The sequence below is a fragment of the Oncorhynchus nerka genome, linkage group LG26 (assembly GCF_034236695.1).
Source record: "Oncorhynchus nerka isolate Pitt River linkage group LG26, Oner_Uvic_2.0, whole genome shotgun sequence".
NCBI classification, from domain to species: domain Eukaryota; kingdom Metazoa; phylum Chordata; class Actinopteri; order Salmoniformes; family Salmonidae; genus Oncorhynchus; species Oncorhynchus nerka.
In genome coordinates, this window is record NC_088421.1 from 473,003 (window position 1) to 495,589 (window position 22,587).

General features: G+C 43.9%; 1 protein-coding gene across 2 annotated transcripts in view; it reads left to right on the plus strand.

The window, feature by feature from the left end:
* The first annotated feature begins 712 nt into the window (after positions 1–712).
* rab11fip5b (RAB11 family interacting protein 5b (class I)) overlaps positions 713–22,587 on the plus strand; it is a 37,538-nt gene continuing 15,663 nt past the window's right edge. For both annotated transcript variants that reach the window (XM_029635197.2, XM_065011069.1), the window contains exons 1-2: positions 713–1,471; positions 21,903–22,438. In XM_029635197.2, coding sequence (XP_029491057.1) covers positions 1,092–1,471; positions 21,903–22,438 — 916 coding nt within the window. In that variant the 5' untranslated portion in view covers positions 713–1,091. The remainder of the gene's footprint in view (positions 1,472–21,902; positions 22,439–22,587) is intronic.

Below are 22,587 nucleotides of genomic sequence, written 5' to 3' on the forward strand. Positions count from 1 at the left end.
GATACAAGTTTCCCTTATCCATCTGTGGCTACGTTTTCCCTGCGCTATGTAGCAACAACAGATAACATCAGTTAGCTAAATAAGGTAAGCATGCTAGCAACCTATACTGACAGCTACCGACAGCGGTTATTTCGCCACTACACATGGAAATCACCCACAATGTTCACATCCTCAATTCGTGAATATGTATTAGCAGCCAGCATCATCCTTCAGAGGTGGAACCTGAAGGACAATTTATGCTATAGGCCAGGAGTTATGTCGAAATAGGGTGGCATTGCCCTCTGGTGGGGGCCTTTAATCTATAAACTCTAATCCTCCAGATATTTGTTTACATGATTGCACATGTGTCATCTTGATGTTGCAAAACAGTCCAAACCCAATTTTTAAGCACTTGTTTTCAGGTTATAACAGTTTCTGTATGGGACGTTATAATATCTAGTCTACATTGCGCAGTCGCCCAGAGTTGCTTTCCCGCAAGACTAGGACAACATGATTGGATGGGATCTTTTTTATCCAATTTTTGCGATATCGACAATGCAAAACTCATATTGTAATTGCATGGATGATTGTAAAATAGTAGTCTCACAGTCACAATAATGCCACAATAATGATTTTGATAGTTCTAGTTTAGCTATCTCATTCCACCATGTAGGTAGGGAGGGGCGTGTTTCTCTTTCATTTTGCGGTATTCGTACTGTATGCGGGGCTCTTTTGTTAGGGAGGGCGGTCCGCAGGAGCACAATGACTTTTCAGACAGTAAACTAGTAATGCGATGAGGACTGACCAAAGCAGAACAATGACATGCGAGTGCCTCAAGCGCGGCATAGCCAGCATTTCCACAAACTGACGTCGGTGACCTGCTTGAGCATTTTGGAGGAATTCTGCAGAGGTCCTGCATCTGTTTGAGCAGTCAAACATAGTAGCCCAAGTAACGGGCGATCCAGGCGCAAGGGCGAGGCGAAGACATTGGATAGCATCGTCATCAGATGCGCAAACCAGTGGGACAGGTTCCAAAAAAGCAGTGACAAAGGATGTCTATTTAGGACTTTTTACGCATTCACGCTTCCCCACTCCAGGCAACGGAATTTAAAATGATGTCACTTATAGAGTTGAACGATGACCAGAGATGGGTGCCTACACATGTGAATGTCACTGTCCTTCGTGCAAGGGGTTTGCGGACGAAGGGCAAGCACGGGAGCCGTTATGTTTACACCATCATTCAAGTTGGGAAGGAGAAATACACCACCGGGTTGGTCGAAAAGGCGACTGTGCCAGAGTGGAATGAGGAATGTTGTTTCGAACTTCTCCCCGGAATACTGGAGGCTGGGGGTCGCAGTGCATTTCCTTCAGGGAGCGGCGACTTGGTCCTCACGGTCATGCACCGGGTGCTTATCGGACTTGACGTGTTTCTTGGTCAAGCAATCGTCCCCCTGGATAAAATATTTCAAGATGGAATGTGTCCTAGAGATGAGTAGGTTATTTTCACTTACTAATTTAATATGCTAGTGATGAGGAATATATTTCCACTGATTAGGCTACATGCAGGCCTAGGCTAAATTATCATATCCCACGAATTATAGCCTTTTATTGCCATTCATTTGACGTGATTGACAGTAACATTTGAAGGCCAAACTATGGTATGTTGGTAGGGTGGGGAATTCAGACAAGTATGAGAAGAACTGGGCGTTTATTTACGATCAGTGGGCCGGGCCACCCCTGGATTACTGGTGCATAGTTGAACTACACTGAACAAAAATATAAATGCAACATGTAAAGTGTTGGTTCCATCTTTCATAAAACATATTTCATTCAAGTAATTTTGTGTGCACAAATTTGTTTACATTCCTATTAATGAGCATTTCTCATTTGCCAAGATAATGCATCCACCTGACAGGTGTGGCATATCAAGAAGCAGATTAAACAGTGTGATCATTACACAGGTGCACCTTGTGCTGGGGACAATAAAAGGCCACTTTAAAATGTTCAGTTTTGTCACACAACACAATGCCACAAATGTGTCAAGTTTTGAGGGAGCATGCAATTGGTTGTCAGATAATTGAATGTTAATTTCTCTACCATACGCAGTTTCCAATGTTTTTTTATAGAATTCGACAGCACGTCCAACCGGCCTCACAAATGGGGGGATTTCTGTCTGTTATGAAGCCCTTTTGTGGGGGGAAAAATGTATTCTGCTTGGCTGGGCCTGGCTCCCCAGTGGGTGGACCTGGCTGCGAAGTCCTTTCCTTATATGAACTGTAACTCAGTAAAGTCTTTGAAATTGTTGCATGTTGCATTTATATTTTTGTTCAGTATATTTTCATAACATCTCAGAAGTTATCTTTTTTAAATGTATTATTATTTACCTTTTATTTAATCAGGGAGTCACCATTGAGATCATTTTCTCTTTTACAAGTGAGCCCTGCATATACAATTTCATAACATCCATATGAAATCCAATATACCATATGATAAACAATATAAATCAAATCAAATACAGAACAACACATTTTGCACAGACAAACATAAATATACACAATATACACAAAACCCCTTACAATCAGAAATAGTGGTTACATAATAATCACATTTAGCCTTTTTGATCAGTCTTACACATTGATTCCTTAGTTGGCTAAAATATTGACAATTCAGGCCTAAGTCTGTGTTACTGGTGAAGGGGGGCATGACCGTCTTCAATAGTATTGAAGACACTAAAATAAAGATCATGAAAAGAAGTGTGCTTGTTCACCAAAAAAATGTAAAGTCCCTCTTAGTGATGACACGAGGCATAGATGTATGCCTTTTCACTTGTCTGACACAGACAACTGGTCACTACAATCCAGGGGTGAAAACCCCACTAGAAACATACACTACATTACCTAAAGTATGTGGACACCTGCTCGTCAAAGATCTCATTCCAAAATCATGGAGCTGGTCCCCCCTTTGCATCTGCAGCAGCCTCCACTCTTCTGGGAAGGCTTTCCACAAGATGTTTGAACAATCCTGCGTGACTTGCATCCATTCAGCCACAAGAGCATTAGTGAGGTCGGGCACTGATGTTGGGTGATTAGGTCTGGCTCACAGTCAGCATTCCAATTCAAGGTGTTCAATGGGGTTGAGGTCAGGGCCCTGTGCAGACCAGTCAAATCAAATCAATCAAATGTATTTATAAAGACCTTCTTACATCAGCTGATATCTCAAAGTGCTGTACAGAAACCCAGCCTAGAAGAAACCTAGAGACGAACCAGGCTATGAGGGGTGGCCAGTCCTCTTCTGGCTGTGCTGGGTGGCTACGGTGCGTAATTACCCACCCGATATCTGCACGAAGACTAGGGTTAAGTTACTGTAGGATTTGGGGAAGCTCCATATATTATCTCATCTCTCTTCTGTGGTGCCCAGTGTGATTGTCTTTTTTGTTGTGGTCTGGTGTGTTCAGCAGAGGGGAAGAGCAAGATATATATCTTTTTTTAAACTTTTGACTATGGCGTCTAATGTAGATGAGTTCATTCTCTTTCCATCAGAGGAACTGTTAGAATTATGTACTAAAGAACCGCTGTTGTTGATTGCTGAACACTACAAGGTTTAAAGTAGTGATAAACGTCAAAATTTTTATATTAGGTTAATACTGAAGGCCAATCTGATGGAGAGTGGTATTTTTGAAGTTATCACTGGGGCAGCCTCTCCTGAGGACTCGCCGTCTCCCCGTAACATTACAATGGCCGTTCCATCTGTTAGTCCTAGTAGTCTTCTTTTTGAACAGCAGAAAAAACTGCTTCTGTTACAGCTAGAGCATGACCGTGTAAAGTATGAAAAGGAACTGGAATTTAAACAGGATTTGGAGCGTGCTAAAATCAAGCTGCAGCAAGAGGCTAGAGCTGGTTAGGGAAGGAAAGCTCTCAGGGGAGAGTTTACTCTGGGAAGGTGACCCAGATTTACCTAGGGGTTGTTCCTCTTTTGGTTGTGCCCCGGACACATTTTAAATTGTTGGGAACTTACGGTTGTTGCCTAAATTTAATGAGCAGGACCCTGAGACATTTTTTGTTGTTGTTTGAGCGTGTTGCTGGCGCTAGGAGTTGGCCTGATTCTGACCTTACTTTAATGTTGCAGTGTGTGTTGACTGGTAAAGAGCAGGAAGCATATTCAGCTCTTAGTGTAGGTTAAAATGGCTGTGTTACAGATTTACGAATTGGTCCCTGAGGTTTACCGCCAATGATTTAGAACTTTAAAAAGGGATAATAAACAGACTCATGTTTAGTTTCCACAAGAGTTATCTTCACAGTTTAATCGCTGGTGTTCTGCCTCTGCAGTTATAACTTTCCAAGGGCTGTGTGATCTGATTATTCTAGAGCAATTTAAGGACACAATCCCTGATCATATAGCCACGTACATTAACGAACGAAAAGTAAAGACTGTCGCTGAAGCTGCGGTTTTGTCGGACGAGTATGTTTTGATTCACAAAAGTGTCTTTGTAGAGCCCTGCATTCGGAGTGAGTGGGGGCGTTTGGAGAGATTTGGGCCTCGCTCACCGAGATACTTTGGTTGACGGGCAGAGTTTCATTCAACTAGGGTTGAGCCTGACAACCGTGGTAAAGTTGATTTTGGTCAAAAGTGTCACTTCTGTCAAGGTTCGGGTCATTGGAAAAACTAATGTCTGTCTGGTTCTCAGGGCTAGGGGTAAATTCAGTGCTTACGTCAAATCTAAGCCTATGGCGTTAGCTGCGCCTGTTCCACATCAGTTCACTCCTGACACAGTGTCTCATGCCCAGGGGCATGTGAAAGTCCATGTTGACGCAGACTATTTACCTTTCATTACATAGAGTTTTGTGTCTGTTAGGAAGTAAGGACCTAGTGCCAGTGAAGATCCTGAGAGACACAGGTGTCTCTGAATCGTTTGTGTTGGAGTCTGTGTTACCCTTCTCTGCTGAGACTGATTCGGAGGCAATTAGTCAGGTTGTACCAGTTAAGCTTCATGAGATGGTGTGTTGACAACTTCCCACAACAATGTTGCTGGACATATGGGTGTGAGGAAAACCTACAACTGCATATTAAGACATTTCTTTTGGCCTAGGTTAAAGAGGGATGTTTCTGAGTTCATCAACTTGTCACACCTGTCAATTAACTGGTAACCCTAATCAAGCTATTAAGCCGGTACCACTGTTTCCTATTCCTGTACTCAGCCAACCTTTTGAGTATCTGATTATTGACTGTGTTGGTCCTCTGCCCCGTTCTAAAAAAGGTAGTAGTTACCTGTTCACTGATGTGTCAGACCACTAGGTTTCCTGCTGCCTATCTTCTCCGGTCTATCATGACTAAGTCTGTGCTAAAAGCTTTGACTCAGTTTATCTCACTGTTTGGAATCCCTAAGGTCAGTCAGAGTGATCAAGGATCTAATTTCACCTCTAATCTGTTTGCTCAGGTTCTCCAACAGCTCCATATTAACCTCTCTGGGATATGTGGGACGCTAGCGTAAATCCAGCCAACATGTCAGATTTCAAAAAGGCTTTTCGGCGGAAGCAAACGATGCTATTATCTGAGGATAGCACCTCCGCAAACAAAGAGACAAAACATATTTCAACCCTGCAGGCGCGACACAAAATGCCTTACCTTTGACGAGGTTCTTTTGTTGGCACTCCAATATGTCCCATAAACATCACAAATGGTTATTTTGTTCGATTAATTCCGTCGATATATATCCAAAATGTCAATTTATTTGGCACGTTTGATCCAGGAAAACACAGGTTCCAACTTAAGCAACGTGACTACAAAATATCTCAAAAGTTACCTGTAAACTTTGCCAAAACATTTCAAACTACTTTGGAATACAACTTTAGGTATTTTAACGTAAATAATCAATAAAATTGAAGACGGGATGATCTGTGTTCAATACAGGAGGAAAACAAACTGTAGCTAGCTTTCTGGTCATGCACCTCTATCTAACAGTACAATTGAAGTGACCCTCGTTCTGAACAGGGCTACTTCTTCATTACACAAAGGAAAAACCTCAACCAATTTCTAAAGACTGTTGACATCCAGTGGAAGCGGTAATAACTGCAAGAAGGTCCCTTAGAAATCTGGATTCCCAAATGAAAACCCATTGAAAAGAGAGTGACCTCAAAATACCCTGTCACCAAGAAGTTAAACACAATTTGTCTAGCGCCTATCACGTGTAAAGTCAAGGAGTGCTGGAATGTTTCCGTCAAACACTTAAGTCTTTGTTGAGAGCTTATTGTACTGAGATGGATAAGGATTGGGAGGAGGGGTTGCCTTGGTTACTGTTAGCCGCTAGGAAGGTTTCACAGGAGAGCACGGGTTTCAGTCCAAATTACCTTGGGTTTGGACATAGAACTCCACGCACCTTATCTGTTCTCCAGGATGACTGGTAGTCTCCCGAGCCCCCTCAGTCCCTGTTATCTTATGTGCGTGATTTCCGGCGACAACCGGTACGCCGCCGGTGAAATGGTTAAAGAGAAGCTATCATTTTCACAGGAGAGGACGAAGGACATATTTGGCAAACTGATCGGCAAACTGAGCCTCGTCACTTTAGTCCAGGTGATCAGGTTCCTACTCTGCTGCCAATTGTTGGTTCTCCTTTTCAAGCCAAGATTCAAGGTCCATATACGGTTGTGCGCCAGTGGACTGAGCAAAACTATGTAGTTGCCACTCCAGAACGGAGAAAAGCACACCAACTGTGCCACGTAAATTTGTTAAAACCCTGTTAAAACCCTATTATGCACGTTCCTCTGAGGCTGAACAGTGGGAGTCTACAGAGGACCTGTTTCTTTGGCCGATACCGATATTTCGCTAGTTTCTTGTCATGCTACGTGCATGAGGAGGAAGATGGTCCTGGTCCCGACGATTGCATACTGCAGGGTAGATTGAAAAATTCAGAGACACTGGATATTTTAAACAACCTTCTCGCTCATCTACCTGTTGATTGGCGGGAAGAGATGGTCGGTCTGATTCAGAGATTTCCAGGTTTGTTTTCTGATACAACTACACACTTAATAGAACATGATATTGATGAGTAGGGCACATGAAATCTCTGCCATTATTACACCCTCTGGTCTATACTCATATTTGGTTATGAGTTTCGGCCTGCGTAATGCACCTGCCATTTTCAGCGACTTATGAACAGGGTTGTCTCCGGTCTGGCCGGGTGCGCTGTTTATCTGGACGATGTAGTGATGTATGCAGATACTTGGGAGGAACATCTGTCCCGTATTCAAGCCTTGTTTGACCGCCTAGCTGCGAGTCGCCTTACGATCAATCTGCCTAAATGTGAGTTTGCTCAGGTGACCGTTACATACCTTGGAAAGGTGGTTGGGCAGGGTGAAGTGCGTCCTGTTCGGGCTAAGGTGGTAGCTATTGATGCTTTTCCACCACCAACTACTAAAAAGGAACTGATGCGTTTCTTGGGAATTATTGGTTATTACTGTAGTTTTTGTAGGAACTTTGTGAACACTCCATTGACCCATATGCTGAAAGCTAAGGCTGTTTACGTATGGTCTTCTCGTTGTCAACATAGTTTTGAAGATGCAAAGAGGTTGCTTACCTCAACTCCGGTGCTGGCTGCTCCTCGTGTGGATTTGTCATTTACCTTGCAGGTGGATGCTAGTCATGTGGGGGCAGGTGCAGTTTTTCTGCAAGCAGACGTGTCTGGTGTTGAAGGGTCTGTTAGTTTCTTTTCCAAAAAGTTTAACCATTATCAGTTGAATTACTCGGTCATTGAAAAAGAAGCGCTAGCACTCATATGGGCGCTACAACACTTTGAGGTGTATGTCGGGTCGGGAGTAGTACCTATTGTTGTCTACACCGACCATAACCCTCTCACCTTTTTGAGGTACATGATGTGTCCTAACCAGAGGATAATGAGATGGTGTTTATTTTTACAAACATTCCATCTTGATGTGCGGCACATCCGGGGGACTGATGTGCTCTCTGGTGCGCCCTGTTCCTGAATGTCCACGTGATTTTATTTTGTGTTTGGTATTGTTCTATTTCTCCTGTCTGTTCCCTTCTGGTCTCATTTTCTTCTTTCCTCTTAAAGGTTGCTTCCTGTGTGCAAAGGTTGCTGAGGTCTGGGGAGGACGAGGTTGGCTAGGGCAAGTGGAAGTGTGAACACGTGACCCCGTCATCAATTTGGGACGCAGAGGCTGGGTCAATTTGTTTGTGTGACCGGTATGGTGTTCCGGGATCCTAGGATGTCAGTGGGTGGAGCCGGGAGGGTCGTCAACGAAATGGGACACACCTGGGCTCGGGTGTGTCCCGAAATAAATACACCTCTTCCCCATTCATTGAGGAGACTCTCTCCATGCAGATACTGATAGATTTTGGTTGTGGCATTTTTGTGGCCTGTTTGTTTGCGTTGGCACCTTTCTACACCCCTCATTATCACATTTATGCACGCAAACACTCACTTACACTACTGACTACACACACACCAATGTTAAATGTATTTAGTTTACTTTAGTTAATACATATATTTTGATATTCCTCATCTCCACGTTGTCCCCCTTTTTGTTACGAACATTGAGCCGGTTCGTGACAATATATAGTGTATTTATCTGGATTATTGTAAAAATAAGATCACTCTGTATATTTAGATGGATCTTTAGGATTTGGCCGTGTAGGCTCAGTTATCAGCTGAGATGGGTTTAGCTCAGAGCAAATCTGACACTGGCGTCCTCCAATTAATATCTAAAAAATCACCCATAATTAATAGTTCAGATTTACCATACTTAGATAGAAATTCAGATAAAGCTTTAAGGTCAGATGGAGTCTCTAGTACAAGTATGGTATGATCAGTAGGTAACCCCTTATTTGAAAATACCATAGAATTGGTATAGATACAAGATTGTCTAAAACTGAACCATTGGGCCTATGCCTCAAGCGAGGACATGGTTTTTCTTGGCTGCATGCCCATAATCCCAATAATCATAACGCATAGCCTACTGTACAATACTATTGTGTACCATAACCTAGTTTAGATCACAAATGAGTGAGTCTTGTTGCAAGATGCAGGCCTCGTTGGCTTGCCCTTTCTCCTACACTGTCATCTGCCATTCAGCATAAATAGCGATGATTGTGCAGCACTGCCATAAACCATATCCGGCCATCACAGAGAGCCTGGTCTCATAGACTAAACTTAACATATTTAAAAGTACATCCGGGACACTGTAATGAGTATGATATGTTGTGTTTGGTATGGTTTTACATAAAACAGATTACTTAAGGCAAAAACAAAAGGAGGGTGGTTGGTCGGAGTGGATGGGTGGGCATATAACTCGAACGTCTAGCCACCCAAAGGTTGCATGTTTGAATCGCATCAAGGACAACTTTAACATTTTAGCTAATTAATAACCTACAACTAATTACTACTTTTTAGCTACTTTGCAACTACATAGCATTTTAGCTAACCTAAAATGCTGTAGCTAACACTAACACTAACCCCAAACTCAAACATTTATCCTAACTCCTAAACTTAACCCTAGCTTAGCTAACGTTAACCATCTAGCTAACATTAGCATTAGCCACCTATCTAACTTTAGCCACAACAAATTGGAATTCATAACATAAGTTTGGCTAGTTCGTAACATACAAATTAGGAACATATCATACAAATTTTAATTCGGAACATATCGTATGAAATGGATGATGGACATCCAGAAATGAATACATACCATATGAACATAACATATCATACTAAATGGGGTGTCGTGGATTTATGTACAGAATAATATAAAATGTTCTGCGACCAGGTTGTCACAGAAGAAACAGGTTGGCTGTAAGCAAGAACAGACCAGTATGCATATCAACCTGAACTCAGGTGTAGACGTAACATAGTAAAGCTAAATCAGGGACACTCCAATTAGTGTGATATGTTACATTTCATATGGTATGTATTAATTTGTGTATATATTTTGTATATGTTATGAATTGCAATTCGTAAGATATGTTACAAACTGCAATATATGCAATATATTAAGAATTTCCAAAATGTATGGTGTTTCGAATTCCAATTTGTTGTGCCTAACATAGTTAGGTAGCTAGGTGGCTAACATTAGCTAGGTGTTAGGGTTAAGGTTAGGATTTAGGTTAGCTAACATGCTAAGTAGTTGCAAAGTAGCTTAAGAGGTAATTACAATGAACAAAAATATAAATGCAACATGCAACAATTTCTAAGATTTTACTGAGTTTATATAAGGAAATCAGTCAATTGAAATAAATTCATTAGGCCCTAAACTATGGATTTCACATGACTGGGAATAAAGATATGCATCTGTATACCTTTAAAAAAGTTAGGGCCGTGTATCAGAAAACCTGTCAGTATCTGGTGTGCAGCGTGACATCTCCTTCGCATAGAGTTGATCAGGCTGTTGATTGTGGCCTGTGGAATATTGTCCCACTCCTCTTCAATGGCTGTGCGAAGTTGCTGGATATTGGCGGGAACTGGAACACGTTGATCCAGAGCATCCCAAACCTGCTCAATGGGTGACATGTCTGGCGAGTATGCAGGCCATGGAAGAACTGGGACATTTTCTGCTTCCATGAATTGTGTACATTTACATTTACATTTACATTTAAGTCATTTAGCAGACGCTCTTATCCAGAGCGACATACAAATTGGTGCGTTCACCTTATGACATCCAGTGGAACAGCCACTTTACAATAGTGCATCTAAATCTTTTAAGGGGGGGTGAGAAGGATTACTTTATCCTATCCTAGGGATTCCTTAAAGAGGTGGGGTTTCAGGTGTCTCCGGAAGGTGGTGATTGACTCCGCTGTGCTGGCGTCGTGAGGGAGTTTGTTCCACCATTGGGGGGCCAGAGCAGCGAACAGTTTTGACTGGGCTGAGCGGGAACTGTACTTCCTCAGTGGTAGGGAGGCGAGCAGGCCAGAGGTGGATGAACGCAGTGCTCTTGTTTGGGTGTAGGGCCTGATCAGAGCCTGGAGGTACTGAGGTGCCGTTCCCCTCACAGCTCCGTAGGCAAGCACCATGGTCTTGTAGCGGATGCGAGCTTCAACTGGAAGCCAGTGGAGGGAGCGGAGGAGCGGGGTGACGTGAGAGAACTTGGGAAGGTTGAACACCAGACGGGCTGCGGCGTTCTGGATGAGTTGTAGGGGTTTAATGGCACAGGCAGGGAGCCCAGCCAACAGCGAGTTGCAGTAATCCAGACGGGAGATGACAATTGCCTGGATTAGGACCTGCTTCGCTTCCTGTGTGAGGCAGGGTCGTACTCTGCGGATGTTGTAGAGCATGAACCTACAGGAACGGGCCACCGCCTTGATGTTAGTTGAGAACGACAGGGTGTTGTCCAGGACCACGCCAAGGTTCTTAGCGCTCTGGGAGGAGGACACAATGGAGTTGTCAACCGTGATGGCGAGATCATGGAACGGGCAGTCCTTCCCCGGGAGGAAGAGCAGCTCCGTCTTGCCGAGGTTCAGCTTGAGGTGGTGATCCGTCATCCACACTGATATGTCTGCCAGACATGCAGAGATGCGATTTGCCACCTGGTCATCAGAAGGGGGAAAGGAGAAGATTAATTGTGTGTCGTCTGCATAGCAATGATAGGAGAGACCATGTGAGGTTATGACAGAGCCAAGTGACATGGTGTATAGCGAGAATAGGAGAGGGCCTAGAACAGAGCCCTGGGGGACGCCAGTGGTGAGAGCGCGTGGTGAGGAGACAGATTCTCGCCACGCCACCTGGTAGGAGCGACCTGTCAGGTAGGACGCAATCCAAGCGTGGGCCGCGCCGGAGATGCCCAACTCGGAGAGGGTGGAGAGGAGGATCTGATGGTTCACAGTATCGAAGGCAGCCGATAGGTCTAGAAGGATGAGAGCAGAGGAGAGAGAGTTAGCTTTAGCAGTGCGGAGCGCCTCTGTGATACAGAGAAGAGCAGTCTCAGTTGAATGACTAGTCTTGAAACCTGACTGATTTGGATCAAGAAGGTCATTCTGAGAGAGATAGCGGGAGAGCTGGCCAAGGACGGCACGTTCAAGAGTTTTGGAGAGAAAAGAAAGAAGGGATACTGGTCTGTAGTTGTTGACATCGGAGGCATCGAGTGTAGGTTTTTTCAGAAGGGGTGCAACACTCGCTCTCTTGAAGACGGAAGGGACGTAGCCAGCGGTCAGGGATGAGTTGATGAGCGAGGTGAGGTAAGGAAAAGGTCTCCGGAAATGGTCTGGAGAAGAGAGGAGGGGATAGGGTCAAGCGGGCAGGTTGTTGGGCGGCCGGCCGTCACAAGACGCGAGATTTCATCTGGAGAGAGAGGGGAGAAAGAGGTCAGAGCACAGGGTAGGGCAGTGTGAGCAGAACCAGCGGTGTCGTTTGACTTAGCAAACGAGGATCGGATGTCGTCGATCTTCTTTTCAAAATGGTTGACGAAGTCATCTGCAGAGAGAGAGGAGGGGGGGGGAGGAGGATTCAGGAGGGAGGAGAAGGTGGCAAAGAGCTTCCTAGGGTTAGAGGCAGATGCTTGGAATTTAGACGGGTAGAAAGTGGCTTTAGCAGCAGAGACAGAAGAGGAAAATGTAGAGAGGAGGGAGTGAAAGGATACCAGGTCTGCAGGGAGGCGAGGTTTCCTCCATTTCCGCTCGGCTGCCCGGAGCCCTGTTCTGTGAGCTCGCAATGAGTCGTCGAGCCACGGAGCGGGAGGGGAGGACCGAGCCGGCCTGGAGGATAGGGGACATAGAGAGTCAAAGGATGCAGAAAGGGAGGAGAGGAGGGTTGAGGAGGCAGAATCAGGAGATAGGTTGGAGAAGGTTTGAGCAGAGGGAAGAGATGATAGGATGGAAGAGGAGAGAGTAGCGGGGGAGAGAGAGCGAAGGTTGGGACGGCGCGATACCATCCGAGTAGGGGCAGTGTGGGAAGTGTTGGATGAGTGCTAGAGGGAAAAGGATACAAGGTAGTGGTCGGAGACTTGGAGGGGAGTTGCAATGAGGTTAGTGGAAGAACAGCATCTAGTAAAGATGAGGTCGAGCGTATTGCCTGCCTTGTGAGTAGGGGGGAAGGTGAGAGGGTGAGGTCAAAAGAGGAGAGGAGTGGAAAGAAGGAGGCAGAGAGGAATGAGTCAAAGGTAGACGTGGGGAGGTTAAAGTCGCCCAGAACTGTGAGAGGTGAGCCGTCCTCAGGAAAGGCTTATCAAGGCATCAAGCTCATTGATGAACTCTCCGAGGGAACCTGGAGGGCGATAAATGATAAGAATGTTAAGCTTGAAAGGGCTGGTAACTGTGACAGCATGGAATTCAAAGGAGGCGATAGACAGATGGGTAAGGGGAGAAAGAGAGAATGACCACTTGGGAGAGATGAGGATCCCGGTGCCACCACCCCGCTGACCAGAAGCTCTCGGGGTGTGCGAGAACACGTGGGCGGACGAAGAGAGAGCAGTAAGGAGTAGCAGTGTTATCTGTGGTGATCCATGTTTCCGTCAGTGCCAAGAAGTCGAGGGACTGGAGGGAGGCATAGGCTGAGATGAACTCTGCCTTGTTGGCCGCAGATCGGCAGTTCCAGAGGCTACCGGAGACCTGGAACTCCACGTGGGTCGTGCGCGCTGGGACCACCAGATTAGGTGGCCGCGGCCACGCGGTGTGGAGCGTTTGTATGGTCTGTGCAGAGAGGAGAGAACAGGGATAGACAGACACATAGTTGACAGGCTACAGACGAGGCTACGCTAATGCAAAGGAGATTGGAATGACAAGTGGACTACACGTCTCGAATGTTCAGAAAGTTAAGCTTACGTAGCAAGAATCTTATTGACTAAAATGATTAAAATGATACAGTACTGCTGAAGTAGGCTAGCTGGCAGTGGCTGCGTTGTTGACTTTGTAGGCTAGCTGGCAGTGGCTGCGTTGTTGACACTACACTAATCAAGTCGTTCCGTTGAGTGTGATAGTTTCCACAGTGCTGCTATTCGGGGGCTAGCTGGCTAGCTAGCAGTGTTGATTACGTTACGTTGCGTTAAAAGAACGACAATAGCTGGCTAGCTAACCTAGAAAATCGCTCTAGACTACACAATTATCTTTGATACAAAGACGGCTATGTAGCTAGCTATGTAGCTAGCTACGATCAAACAAATCAAACCGTTGTACTGTAATGAAATGAAATGAAAATGTGATACTACCTGTGGAGCGAAGCGGAATGCGACCGGGTTGTTGAGTGAGGAAGTTCTATTCGGTGGACGTTGGCTAGCTGTTGGCTAGCTAGCAGTGTCTCCTACGTTAAGGACGACAAATTGCTGGCTAGCTAACCTCGGTAAATTAAGATAATCACTCTAAGACTACACACTCTAAACTACACAATTATCTTGGATACGAAGACAGCAAAGACAACTATGTAGCTAGCTAACACTACACTAATCAGGTCATTCAGTTGAGTGTAATAGTTTTTACAGTGCTGCTATTCGGTAGAGGGTGGACGTTAGCTAGCTGGCTAGCTGCTGGGCAGATGGCAGTGTAGACTACGTTAGGACGACGAAATACGATAATTACGCAATTATCTTTGATACAAAGACGGCTATGTAGCTAGCTAAGAAGAAATTGCTAAGATTAGACAAATCAAACCGTTGTACTATAGTGAAATGTAATGAAATGTAATGAAAAGTTATACAACCTGCGGAGCGAAGTGCGAATGCGACCGCTCGCTCCAACCCGGATGTGACGACAGATCCTTGCAACATGGGGCTGTGCATTTTCATGCTGACATATGAGGTGATGATTGCGGATGAATGGCACGACAATGGACCTCAGGATCTCATCACGGCCTCTCTATGCATTCAAAATGCCATCGATAAAATACAATTGTGTTCGTTGTCCGCATCTTATGCCTGCCCATACTATAACCCCACCACCACCATGGGGCACTCTGTTCACAATGTTGCCATCAGCAAACCTCTTGCTCACACAATGCCATGCACGTGGTTGTGAGGCCGGTTGGACGCACTGCCAAGTTATCTAAAAGGAATTTGGAGGCAGCTTATGGTAGAGAAATGTACATTCAATTATCTGGCAACAGCTCTGCAGTCAGCATTCCAATTTCACTCTCCTTCAAAACTTGAGACATTGGTGGCATTGTGTTGTATGACAAAACTGCACATTTTAGAGTGGCCTTTTAGTGTCCCCAGTACAAAGTGCACCTGTGTAATGAGCATGTCGTTTAATTAGCTTCTTGATATGCCACACCTGTCAGGTGGATGGATTATCTTGGCAAATGAGAAATGCTCACTGACGTGGATGTAAAGAAATTTGTGCACACAATTTAAGAGAAATAAGCTTTTGGATAGCCATGCTGGTTAAATGTATCATGAATTCTAATTAAGTCACCGACAGTGTCACCAGCAAAACACCCCCATACCATCATGCTGGTTAAGTGTAACTTGAATTCTAATTAAGTCACCGACAGTGTCACCAGCAAAACACCCCCACACCATCACACCTTCTCCTCCATGCTTCACGGTGGGAACCACACATGCGTTGTTCATCTGTTCACATACGTTTTTGGTTGGAACCAAAAATCTCAAATTTGGACCAAAAGACAGATTTCCACCGGTCTAATGGCCCACTTAAGTCGCTTCTTCTTATTGGTGTCTTTTAGTAGTGGTTTCTTTGCAGCAATTCAACCATGAAGGCCTGATTCCTGCAGTCTCCTCTGAACAGTTGATGTTGAGATGTGCCTGTTACTTGAACTCTGTGAAGCATTTATTTGGGCTGCAATTTCTAAGGCTGGTAACTCTAAGGAACTTATTCTCTGCAGCAGAGGTAACTCTGGGTCTTCCTTTCCTGTGGCGGTCCTCATGAGAGCCAGTTTAATCCTAGCGCTTGATGGTTTTTGCGACTGCACTTGAAGAAACTTTCAAAGTTCTTGACATTTTCCAGATTGACTGACCTTCATGTCTTAAAGTAATGATGGACTGTCATTTCTCTTTTGCTTATTTGAGCTGTTCTTGCCATAATATGGACTTGGTCTTTTACCAAATAGGGCTATCTTCGGTATACCACCCTGTAGTGTCTTTAGTATCATTAAAGGTGAAGACTGTTATTTTATCAAATACATTCTCTGTAATTATTATTACGTGCCCTAACAAGTTAAACTATTCATGTAAATGTAATTAACTAGGAAGTTGGGGCACCACGGAAAATTTTCAGATTACAAAGTTAGAATTTTCAGAATATAATTATTTTAATATCTTCTATTAGTGAATTATTCTTTACATTATGTCAGTCTCATTTCAAACGTCGTAGAATTCTTGGTTATCTGCACGAACCCAGCCCACCATGAATCATCCATACACCATTTGGCTTAATAATTTATTTACTAACTAACTAAATAATCACAGAAATGCATAACAAACAACAATAGATATTGGTTACTAACAATAATAGGGAAGATCACCAAGTGGGCTAAATCGATATGACAGCTTGGTATACAAAGGAAAGGGGGTGTGGACTGATAAAGGTGAGGGAAAGACGAATGGATTCATTACACACAGTCTATAATTATATACATTGAAGAGCTAATCCTTCGCACATGAACAGCTGTTCATTCGAGTATGTTGGAATTACGCCCGTATGTCAGTGTTGTCTTCTCTGTTGGAATCCGGTCTGTCTGCTGGAAAGTTCATCAGAGTCTCTCTGGTTTCGTTTCCCCGAAGATCAAAGTATTTTGTGGTTAGAATGGATACTTCAGAGTACCATTCAGAACTTTTCTCATAGATGTTTCGGCGGTTGTCGGTAGTCGCATCCTTGGTTTACATCACTTCTAGCTGCAGTCTAGTAATTAGTATCTAAGATTTTCTCTTATTCTGTAGGGATCTGTAGTCTCAGAGTTTAACAATTTCCACCCATGTAGCTAATGCTCCACGTGTTATGGTTAGGAATTCAACAACCATTGCAGCCTTGCATGGTCTGATGTGAATTTCCTCAGGAGTGGGATTTATTCCTAACTATAGAAAAGTGGTTCCATGATGCCTGATCCTGTCTGTGCTCACGGGGGCGTGGCCACTGACTAGTTAAACTTTACAGGGAATACAATTCTCTCAAATTAAAGATTAACCTCACATGACATAATTTCAGAAATATTTTCATCTTTTACTCATTCATTTTATACAAGAATTAGATGCAAACCTCATAATTGCGGCACCTGTATAAACAGAGTTAGGGTAATGTGGCTGTAGTGTCTTTAATGAGGTGACAAACATTAAACAAAACGGACTGGGTCGTAGCTGGCTTCTCAACCGACCGTTTACACATTCTCCAAAATTGACATATTGTTTAATTCTTCCATTTTGGGGATTTAGGAGTTCGGCCAAGTGAAATCCTTTGTTCACTGTGTGGTCTCTCTCTCTGCATGACCAGGTGGAGAGAGTCTCCGCCAGGAATTTATGGCCGGAGATAACAACCTGGGTGTAGGAGAGAGTGAGAGAGAGGGGAAGCCACGATCTACACCCAGAAAGGGCCACGTCATGACAACCCCTACCTTGTCACAACACAACTGATTGGCTCAAACACATTAAGAAGGAAAGCAATTCCACAAATTAACTTTTAACAAGGCACATCTGTTAATTGAAATGGATTCCAGGTGTAGCTGGTTGAGAGAATGCCAAGCATGTGCAAAGCTGTCATCAAGGCAAAGGGTGGCTACGTTGAAGAATAAAATATATTAAAATATATTTTGATTTGTTTAACACTTTTTTGGTTACTACATGATTCCATATGTGTTATTTCATAGTTATGTCTTCACTATTATTCTACAATGTAGAAAATAGTAAAAATAAAGACAAACCCTTGAATGAGAAGGTGTGTCCAAACTTTTGACGGTTACTGTATTTCAAAGCGGTTTAGATGGTACAATGATTCTCTACACTATGCATTTCTTGTTTTGTCACATAAACTGAAATTAGGCAAACTATTAGAATTTTAGCAACCAGGAAATGGCAAGTGTTTTCTGGATATTGCACCTGGATATTGCGGCAGTGAGCAAATTTCAGGTCTGCTGAGCGCAAACTTAAACTTTGTGAAATTTCGGTGCAACTTCCAGCACGCGTTTACTGTGAACACTGAGGGTGTACCACTGAGGGTGTACCTACAGTTTTAAAAGTGGCCAAGTAGGCTACTCTGTCTATTTGATCATAATGTAGGCCTACCAGAGTGGACTACCATCAAAAACCTTTGGAGAAAAAGCATCCCTTGACATTTTAACATGGAATTAGCTGTTCTATCATTCAGCCTACATTAGCAGCCAATGTGTGGTGTTTAATGTAGGCCTACATTCCACGAGACTTGAAAAAACATGCAGGGCTCGACATTAACCTGTTTATTCACTTGTCTTTCAGACAAGGAGGTGACTGAAAATGTTGTTGTGTTGTTTGATGCAAATAAAATGCATTATTATTCCCATGCCATTATTACAGAGAATTAGACAAATTATGCTACTCTCTACTTATTAGCTAATTAGCTTATTCAAGCCTGCTCAAAATACAACACTTCCCCTTAAAGACAAATAAAAGCTTTTTAGCTGACTCACTTTTCAAAGATGTCTAGAAATGTACACATTTTGTGCTCTTGTAGGAAGCAATCACTCCCCTATTGCTGACTACAAATGTTCTATAACTGAGCTAATAACACACTAACTAGCAAAGGATATGAACAAAATATGCACACGTGGCTACATGCAGCTCTTACTTTGATCTCAAAACAAGCGCATCTACTCACAAACACACATGCTGTAAACCCAGTCCAGTTCCAAGTAAATGCCACAGATCCATATATGGCAATGGTCTATTTGCATATAGGCCTAGTGCAGCTCTGATTGTTTATTCTGCACAGGTATGTGTAGAGTATGTGTAGAGTATGCTGCATTGAAAGTGGCCAATATTGCATTGATTCAATCACAATTGCCACATTAAAGGGAAATGTTGATGGTGTTAACAGGGAAAACTCTAGAACAGTGGACACTTACTTTCTGAGTCAAATTGCAAGCCGAGATCTACCGCTCAGATTTTTTTTAACATGACTTAAAAAACTTAAGCATATGCAAGATTAACCTATTAAAAGCAGTACTGTAGCAGTGAGGTTTGTGCAGTAAGTTATAGGCCCAATACAGGGTAGCGGCAGGGTAGCCTAGTGGTTAGAGAGTTGGACTAGGAACTGGAAGGTTGCAAGTTCAAACCCCCGAGCTGACAAGGTACTAATCTGTCGTTCTGCCCCTGAACAGGCAGTTAACCCACTGTTCCTAGGCCGTCATTGAAAATAAGAATTTGTTCTTAACTGACTTGCCTAGTTAAATAAAGGTAAAATAAATTATCACAGCAAATTGTATTTGTTTGAATTGCCCTGCCGATGCATTGTTGTTCTGGCCATTTATATTTAAACATTTGAGGTAGGCTATATGATCACACCGGTAATAGATCCATTGTTTTATTACTTGTGAGGCACAGCTGAGTGTGCATACATTTAAATAATTTGCTTTTTACTTTTATGTTACTGGGCTGATGGTGACTGCATCTGATGGTCAGTCTCAGTGGAGAGAGAGAGCATCAAACTGAGGATCCGCCTCTCAACATCCCCCTTTCTTCCACTGACACTGACCAAAAGGCCACAGGAGGTTGGTGGCACCTTAATTGGTAATGGCTGGAGCGTAATTAGTGGAATGGTATCAAATACATCAAACATGTGGTTTCCATGGTTTCGAAGCCATGCTATTTGCTCCGTTCCAGCCATTGTTATGAGTCATCCTCCCCTCAGCAGCCTCTACTGATCTGAGCCATCCGATTGGCCAGCAGTAGGCCTATAGTGCACTTGATTTGCTCTCTGGGCCCGTCGGGAAGGCAGAGTTTGTACCTTCAGACGCGAAATGGTTCAAAATGGCAACAGTTTGCCTACTCGGCGCTCATCGGGTGCACCTACCACCAACAGCCCGAGACAAATAAAAAAAAGTAGGAACATAAGGCTTTATCGTTGGGTTTTTTACAGAAATGTTTGGCGATCAACTAGGAATGCTTTGGAGATCGACTGGTTGGTGACCACTGCTCTTGAAAGTTGAGTGAAATTCAATCTCGTGCTTCAGTGGGTTGATATTTCTTCTGTGCTGAGTCTCGGGGCTACAGCGCACCCGTGCACAGCTAAGAGGGAACATTGCCCACCATACCATGAGACATCCATGTCTTTATCACTGGAAAAGATAAACGGTTGAGTTTGATATCACTTACAAACAGGATTGTCAAACTATTTTATGATTTCTTGAAAATATGTTTTGATTATTAAATTGTTGACATTTTCTTAAACCTTTAATGTCAATTATATATGTGTTTTTTTTTCATATTCGGTCATATGTTATAGCTTAGACCCTACTACACACTGAGTGTACAACACATTAAGAACATCTTCCTACTATTGAATTACACCCCCCCCACAGGAATACCGGCCCATGTTGAGTCCAATGATTCCCACAGTTGTGTCAAGTTGGCTGGATGTCCTTTGGGTGGTGGACAAATCTTGAATACACACAGGAAACTGTTTAGTGTGAAAACCCCGGCAGCATTGCGGTTCTTGACACAAACCGGTGCGCCTGGCACCTAGCGTACTACCATACCCCCTTCAAAAGGCACTTAAATATTTTGTCTTGCCCACTCACCTTCTGAATGGCACACATACACAATACACGTCGCAATTGTCTCAGGGCTTAAAAATCCTTCTTTAACCAGTCTCCTTCCCTTCATCTACACTGATTAAAGTGGATTTAACAAGTGACATCAATAAGGGATCATAGCTTTCGCCTGGTCAGTGCATGTCATGGAAAGAGCAGGTGTTCTTAATGTTTTGTACACTGGGGTTTTTGTCTTGTGCTCGCCATCGGTTGTGATGCAACATGCTCTTGAATACAGGGTGGGTCAATGGGTAGGAGCCCGAAGGAGGCAAATACAACAGTGTCGGTGCTGTCAGTCCTGGAAAACAGAATAAGGAGACACAAAACACCTGAGAAGAGGGCAGGGTTTTAGCCACTGTCAGTCCCATACGATATCCAGTATGTTATAATAGGGTTTCAATGTTTATAATTTCTCTTGCACTTGTACCTGAAACATCTCTTGCACCTGAAACATCTGCCCTTCAGACTGCTATGCATTGCTCCCAACATCTGCCACATTCTGAGACATGTAGCGGAAGTTACAGTAGAGGTAACAGGTGGAGATATTCAAAGGGGAATTTCGGTAGTATGCAAACAAAGTCCATAGTCAACAGCTCTGAGTATAGTAGTAGAGAAAAGCAACACCACACATCTGTCTTTAATTGTGTGCCCACTGTTCTTCCAGCTCTCTCTATGCAGTGAAACTCCAATTGAGTAGCAGCTTTGTTTTGGCTCCAGAATACATGGTTTCAAGTCTTCTCAGAAGGGGCCTGGGAAGGGTCGCAGTGAAAGGATTTCCTAGGTGGACCCTTCAGCACGTCACAGACAACAGGAGTGGTGGGTGGGAGGAACCCCAGGAATGTGGAATTAGTTCCCGGATGCTAAAGAAACAGTTTGTTATCAAACTTGGAGAAACACGATGGTCAAATAAAAAATGTAACACCCTCCCCTCTTTGAATTGGCTACTACCACATTACGCAATATGCTACTACTGGCTGTCAGGCAAAAAAGTGAATGTTTTGTTATTTTCTTTCAGTGGTGTTTTTTGTTTTGTTTGTCTCCAATGTGGTCAGTTAAATCATGTCACTTTCGGTCTGTACTTTGTGTTTAAATGTATCCCTTAACAGTGAAAGTATGCGTTGAATGGTGTTTACGCTGCATGAAACAAATGGGAGGCCATATGCTCTCTTTTATAGACCTTTATATAAAATAATGTTGGTCACATGCATGTGTGGAGCACTGGGGATGTTTGACCCCTGACAGTCTTCTCTCTCTGTGGCTCCAGATGGCTCAAACTCAACTCCAAGGCCAGCCGGAAGGAGAAGGAGCGTGGCGAGATACAGGTAACGGTCCAGTTCACGCGCAACAACATGACAGCCAGCATGTTCGACCTTACCATGAAGGACAAGCCGCGCTCTACCTTCGGCAAACTCAAGGACCGCGTGACGGGGAGGAAGAGGGGCGACATGGAGTCCTCCTCGGCTATTGTGCCGGGACGCTTCGCCGCCCTGTCGAGTTCCCTGGGGCAGCCATTCGGGGAGGGGAGTGGAGGGGGAGAGGACCCCGGGGAGGTAGAGGTAGCCGAGGAGAAGCGGAGCAAGGTGAAGGATTTTTTCCTGGGTAAGGGAAAGCTGCGGAGGTCTTCTGACACGAGGTCGTGTTCGTCGCTGGCCTCAGAAAGCAGCATGTCGTCCACGACCAGTGAGAGCCACTGTCCCCCTTCTCTGGGTCTAGGCCTCCTGGTGGACCCCCCCAGCTCCCCCATCTACAGCAGCAAGGTCAAAGACACCCACCACAGAGATACAGACCTAGCTAAAAAAGGTAAGCCTGCCAGATTTCCTCTGTTTTAGATAAAAGATTTGCTCTATTTTTGTCCAAGGGTTTAATTTTCTTTCGAAATTGCCCTAAATGTCTGTAATATGCACAGTAATTCATTAACTGTATTTAGATTATATGCTGACAGAATGTTT